Source organism: Podarcis melisellensis, assembly GCF_964234715.1.
Source record: "Podarcis melisellensis genome assembly, chromosome: 6".
Taxonomy (NCBI): domain Eukaryota; kingdom Metazoa; phylum Chordata; class Lepidosauria; order Squamata; family Lacertidae; genus Podarcis; species Podarcis melisellensis.
Window position 1 is genome coordinate 1,284,475 of NC_138538.1, and position 6,954 is coordinate 1,291,428.

The 6,954-nt window shown below is 52.8% G+C and overlaps 1 protein-coding gene across 1 annotated transcript; it reads left to right on the forward strand.

Moving 5' to 3' along the window:
• Positions 1-1,470: 1,470 nt before the first annotated feature.
• On the forward strand, positions 1,471-4,119 carry LOC309372149 (ring finger protein-like; the record flags this gene model as incomplete). Its single annotated transcript, XM_081915453.1, has 1 exon — positions 1,471-4,119. A coding segment is annotated over one exon (1,509 nt), but the record flags the coding sequence as incomplete, so codon positions are not given.
• Between the last annotated feature and the right edge of the window lie 2,835 nt (positions 4,120-6,954).

Consider the following 6,954-nt stretch of genomic DNA (forward strand, 5'->3'; position numbering starts at 1 on the left):
TTCACAACAACCCTGTGTGGAAGGTCACGTGTAGTGTTAGTAGCTGTGGACATGTATCTCCACAGAGAGTAGGAATAAATGGACAGTTCCCGCAATGAAGGGGTGAAGAAAGTGGATTCCCCCAAGGATCACTTTTGGGACATGTGCTCCCCCCCCCCCCCCGGTTCATAAGCAATCTAGCGTTCAACCCTAACTCTATATTGCTTATGAACGGTGAAGTGGCCACCCCAAATTTCTCAACCATCTGTCTGATTTCTCATCACTACTGGTTGCAGTGAGATTCATGTCTTCTGGTTTGGTTGTTTACTCTCAGAAGATTTCCCTGCTTTGGGGGCTCTACAAAACTGCCCCATGTCCTTCCTTGTTGCAATTAAAGCAAATGACTTTTCTGGGTTGAGCCTTGCCCCACCTTCTTTCAATTGGGACACATAGCTTGAGTTACAATGTCTTGAACTCCTTCTTGGAGATTGCTATTCTCTCTCTACACATTCTGTTAAATGTCCAATAAGATCATCAAGTGTTAAGTCTGTAAAGGGATCCATCTGTGCAATAAACAATTCAAACTTACATCCTAGTGACCCCAGAACAATAGAATTGTAATTCTAAGATAGTGACAGCAGTCACAAAATTAAAGGACGCCTGCTTCTTGGAAGAAAAGCAATGACAAACCTAGACAGCATCTTAAAAAGCAGAGACATCACCTTGCTGACAAGGTCCGTATAGTAAAAGCTATGGTTTTCCCAGTAGTGATGTATGGAAGTGAGAGCTGGACCATAAAGAAGGCTGATTGCCGAAGAATGGATGCTTTTGAATTCTGGTGCTGGAGGAGACTCTTGAGAGTCCCATGGACTGCAAGAAGATCAAACCAATCCATTCTGAAGGAAATCAGCCCTGAGTGCTCACTGGAAGGACAGATCCTGAAGCTGAGACTCCAATACTTTGGCCACCTCATGAGAAGAGAAGACTCCCTGGAAAAGACCCTGATGTTGGGAAAGGTGGAGGGCACAAGGAGAAGGGGATGACGGAGGACGAGATGGTGGGACAGTGTTCTCGAAGCTACCAGCATGAGTTTGACCAAACTGTGGGAGGCAGTGGAAGACAGGAGTGCCTGGCGTGCTCTGGTCCAGGGGGTCACGAAGAGTCGGACACGACGAAACGGCTAAACAACAAAACAATAACAACATTATTATTATTTCACCTTGCCTGAAAGTGCCACAATGACTAAGGGTGTCTGGCTGTTTAGCAGAAGGTTGGTGGTTTGAGCCAACCGAGGAACTCCTATGGGCAGGGGGGTTGGACTAGATGACCATTAAGGTTATAGCTCTGATTCCTGCTTTACAGCAGGTTGGACTAGATGACCCTTGGGAACCCCTTCCAACTCTCCCCTTCTGTGTTTTTATCTCTCTGATTCTTGCCCCACTGAGGGTTTTGGCTAGATGACTTTGGGGATCCCATTCTATTGTACCACTCTATGCTTTTATATCTGAAGGTTCCTTTCCCACTCTCCTCTCCTCCCCTTCTACAGATTTAGGACATTTCTCCTCCAACCATGAAGTGGCTTGGGGGGCAGAGAGAACCACATTTTCATCCTCGGGACTCCGTCCTCGGATCAACCTCTTCTTCCTTCCGTCAAAAACAAGCCAACAGCCCAAGGGCGCCAGGTCGTTCCGTCGAAAGATTCGTGGGTGGCTTCGGTTGAGCAGCCGCCCACCTGGAAGGCCTCTTCTGTGGAGCAGGTCGCGCCTGTCTCCAGATACGGAAACAGCCGCCTTGCGAGTCGCCAAACCGGTCCGTCGAGAATCTGTCCTCGTATTATTTGGCAGCCGAAAGCGCTCACCGCTCTACGGGCAAAAAGACGCCGGCGAACTCAGAGACGCTCAGCCGCGCCCACCGGTGGGGTGCGCGGACCCCCGAACCGGCCCCCGAGGATCGCCAGGGGCCGCCTTGCGCAGCTCTCTGACCTCGAATCCGGAGCCTCGACGCCGCCAAACGGAGCGAAGCCTGGCCTGGAGCGGCGGAGTCGCGGGCCCCAGGCCTGGTTCGCCCGCGGAGATTTCGAGCGCCAGCCCCAGCGGTTCGGAGGGGTTCGCCGCACCGGAGGAAGGAGAGGGCGGCCCGCGGGACACCGGCACCCTTTGCCAGGCCCAGGAGGGAGCGCCGGGGGAAGATGAAGCCTCTGTCGCCTCGACAACAGGGCAAGGAGACAGGGTGGTGCCCGAAGACGCGGCGACGAGTGGCGACGAGGAGGATGGCGCGTCCAGAAAGTCCCCAGGGCTCCTTGGGGACGCGCCTGAGCCCGAGCGGGCGGCGTCTGCGTCTGAAGGAGAGTTCGACTGCATTCTCCCGGCGCCCGGTGGACCGGAGGATGCGAACGTTGCGGCGGGAACGGGCGAGAACGAGCCTCCTTCGGCGCTGCCCCGCGCGTCCCCCGACGGAGAGGAGGATGCGGAGTGCCCGATCTGCACAGAGTTTTACGACGGCGACGTCCACCGCCCGTCGCGCCTGAACTGCGGCCACGAGCTGTGCGCGCGCTGCCTGGGCGCTGTCCTGGAGGCGTCGGGCGCCGCCGAAATCGGGCGCGCGCGCTGCCCGCTGTGCCGCCAGAAGACTCCGGTGATGGAGTGGGAGATCCGGAAGCTGCAGGAAGAGATGCTCTTGCTCGAGTCGCCGCAAGAGTCGGCGGCCGGGCGCGCGGAATACGAGCCCTTGCCCGAACGCCGGCCCGGCGTCTGGGGCCGCCTGGAGCACCGCTTCCAGATGCGCTTCCGCGCCAGCCGCCCCGAGCACGGCGCCCTGCCCTGCCTGCGCTACCCGCTCGGGATGGTGCAGCGGCTGGAGCGACTGGAGCGGCGCAGCCGCTGGCTCTACCGGTTGGTCCTGCTGGGGCTGCTGGCCGCCGAGACGCTCAGTCTGTTGGTCTTCTTCCTGCCGCTGCTGGTGGTCTTTCTGCTCTTCGCCATCCTGGAGAGGTGGCGGTGAGTTCCGTCGGATAGGAGAGGAGTGGCTCTCCAACTCGGATCTTCTCGGGAGGGGCGCGCGCGGGCCTTTCAAAGGGCAGCAGGATTCAGAGGCAAGGAAGCGCTTTACACAACATGAGAGCGGGAGGCTCTTTGCGCATTGCAAACAGGATTCGAACTCAAGAGCAGCCTTCGGTTGAGTAGGAAGCGCTTTGCAGAGCCCGAAAAGGATTCGAATTCGAAAGTGGCGCCCCTCGCCTCTCCTGCTGTCGCCGGCCAAGCAGCTGCGAAAGTGTTGAGGGCTTGAGCAGTGGAGACGAGAGTGGCCTCGTTCTGGGAGCCCAGAGTGGTGGAGAAAGGGGGAAAGGGACCCGAGGGCCATCCAGCCCAACCGCCTGCGAGACAGGCATCTCCACCTGAGCCTCCAGGACAGACGGCCACCCAACCTCTGCTCGGAAACCTCTAATGGGATATTCAAGAAACAGAGCTATAATGGCTGTGAGTCGTCCTTATCCCTCTTCTCCATCAATTTATCGACCTCTCCTTTTAAGGCCGTCCAAGTTGGTGGCCAAAACTACCTCCTGCAGCTGTGAGTTCCAGGGTTTAGCTATGGGCCAAGTAAAGGAGGATTTTATTTCGCCCTTTTGCGGAATGGAGTCAGCTGCTGTAGCCCTTTGGGGTACCTCCTCTCCCACCCCCCTGCTAGGGGGTCGGGGAGACCATCCTTTTATTGGAGATTCCTGCCTTGCAGCCGTTTGGGCTACATGACCCGTGGCATCCCATCCTATTGTACCATCCCATGTTCTTATAACTGTGATTCTTGCCTTGTGTACGCTTGAAAACGTTGGCACCATTAAGATAAGTGTAAACAAGCTTTGATGGATGTAATAATGGATGACTGAATGGTTTAGTTTATGTAAAATATGAAGGAATTTATGATATGCGAAATGAACCATGGAAAGAGAACAAGAGAAGTCATTGACATTTTCAGGTTGTTTAAATGAATATTCTAAATTGTAAAACAGAAAAATTAATAAAAATTATACACAAAAAGAAAAGAAAAGGCCCGTTCTTGTGTCGCCACCCTCTGGACTGCTGAAGGAGGAGGCACACAAAGAAGGGCCTCAGAAGATGATCTCAGGGTCTGGGTAGGTTTATAGGGAAATAGCACCAAGGGCCTTCTGGCAGTTCCCTCATTGCGAGAAGCAAAGCTACAGGGAACCAGGCAGAGGGCCTTCTCGGTAGTGGCGCCCGCCCTGTGGAACACCTTCCCATCAGATGTCAAAGCGATAAACAACTACCTGACATTCAGAAGACATCTTAAGGCAGCCCTGTTCAGGGAAGTTTTTAACGTGTGATATTTTACTGTATTTTTGGTTTCTATGGAAGCCGCCCAGAGTGGCTGGGGAGGCCCAGCCAGATGGGCGGGGTATAAATAATAAATTATTATTATTATTATTATTATTATTATTATTATTATTATTATTATTATTATTATTATTATTGGCAGTCCTTGGGGTATTGCAGTCCTAAGCTGTTTAAAGCTTTATAGGTCAAAATTGGACCTTTATTTGGGCCTGAAAACTAATTGGCAGCCAGAGCAGTGGGACCAGGATCAGTGTAATAGGCTCAAACCGTCTTGCTCCAATGAGCAACCTGGCTGCTGAATTCTGCACTAGCTGAAGTTTCCAAACTGTCTTCAGAAGCAGCTCTGCGTAGAAGGCATTGCAGTAATCTAACCTTGGGGTTACCAGAGCATAGACAACAGGGGTTAGACGGTCTCTGTCCAGATAGGGGCATAGCTAGGCATAGCTGATAGAAGGCACTCCTGGCCACTGAGGCCACCTGAACCACAAGCGACAGCAAAGGATCCGGGAGGACCCCCAGGCTGTGAAGCTGTTCCTTCAGGGGAAGCGTAACCCCATCAAGAGCAGGGAACCTCCCAGCCAGCCATTCTAGGGAAGCACCCACTAACAGGGCCTCTGTCTTATCTGGGTTGAGCTTCAGTTTGTTGGCTCCATTAAAGAGGCAAGAAACTGGTCCAGAACTTCCACTGCCTCACCTGCAGATGTCAAGGAGAAAGAGAGCTGAGTGTCATCAGCTTACTGCTCACAGCAGGCTCAAAACCTCCAGATAACCCCACTTAGAGGTTTCACGTAGATGTTAAACAATGTGGGGGACAGGACTGAGCCCTGTGGAACCCCACATTGAAGGTTTCATGGGACTGAATAGCATTTCCTAAGCAACACCCTTGGGACTAGATGACCCTCAGGGTCCCTTCCCCGTCAGTCATTCTAGGATTTAATAGCTATGATTCCTGCCTTGTAGGGGGTTGGGCTAGATGACCTTTGGGGGATCCCTTCCACCTTTCGCAGCTGGCACCTATAGGAATCAAATCCACCTCCTTGGTGTCACCCTTTCTCCTCCTGCCGTTTCCTCAGTTTGGTTTGCTCTGCGGGCACCATGGGCCGTGTCCCCATGTGTAGGGGAGTTGCTTTCCAAAGCGGACTTTGATTTTTTTATCTTTTTCTGCACACACACACTGCTGATTAGAAATCAAGGCAGCCTTGACCTTGGTGAGACCTCCAGTGCCAGAGGCAGTCTAACTAGATTCCATCATCATCATGACTATTATTATTTAGAAGACATATTATTATTATTATTATTATTATTATTATTATTATTATTATTATTATCCTGGAAGTGTGCCTTCTGCTGTACCTGAGGAACCAAGTGCTCCCCACAGTCCCTGGCCCAAGAGCCCAGAGGGGGCAGCAGGTTGGAGGCCATGGAGGGTCCACCTTCAGGTGAGAGCGCTGGTCTGTTCAAGGGGGCAGACCTTGGGCAAAGTTGCCTGGGGACAGAGACTCGAGAAGGCTCGGTTTGGCTGCTGGAGCAAGTGGCTGCCTTGGAGCTGCCAGGGTTTCTACAAATGTTGTTGTCGTTTAGTCATTTAGTCATTTAGTCGTTTAGTCATTTAGTCACCTCTTCGTGACCCCTGTACCAGAGCATGCCAGGCACTCCTGTCTTCCACTGCCTCCCACAGTTTGGCCAAACTCATGCTGGTAGCTTCGAGAACACTGTCCAACCATCTCATCCTCTGTCGTCCCCTTCTCCTTGTGCCCTTCATCTTTCCCAACATCAGGGTCTTCTCCAGGGAGTCTTCTCTTCTCATGAGGTGGCCAGAGTATTGGAGCCTCAGCTTCAGGATCTGTCCTTCCAGTGAGCACTCAGGGCTGAATGGAGAAGTTTGATCTTCTTGCAGTCTACCCTCCGAAAGTTCTGTGATCGGGAGCTAATGGTTTCAGCCTGGTCTTTCCCTCTCTCCCCCTTTGGGATGGGACTGAAGCTCAGTGGTCAGAATACCTCCCCTGAAGTCTACTGCCAGCCAGTGCCGACAATATGGGGCAAGGTGTAGCAATGATCTGACACTTCCTATATTTAAGAGCCCCACTGTCTATGATGTGTTCACAGAAACTTTCTTGTTGCTTGACTCACTCCTCCTCTTGCTCTGCTTTTATTTTATTGCCTCTGCCAGGTCAGATAACTTCTTCTGTTCCTCCCTCTCCTGGGAGGAAACATCGCTCACTCCCTGCTCTTGGCTGAAGGAGTCCTGGCAGGCAGGCGTAGGATCTGGCCCTGGGACTTTCCTCCATGCGTGACACGTCAGTTTGGATGTGCATGCTAGAGAGAGGTGTCCCCACCAACCACAGGCTGACTCAACACTCAGTCTCCCTCTGCTCCTGTGAGACACGTGGTGGGAAGCTGAGAGAAGGAAGGAAGACCCCACATGGTGTGACCATGCCCCTGTGGCAAGCTGCGCTCCCTTTCTCCTTCCTGGGACAGGGGGACACCTACGTAAATTGGCAGTTACCTTGCTTGGGTTGTCCCTTTTTATTGATGCTGTCCAGACCTCTGTCCCTTCTTCCTTCACCACCTTCTTCAGGAATCCCCCATTGAACCTGTTTTCTGGAGATATAAGTAAGTTGTGGGCTGG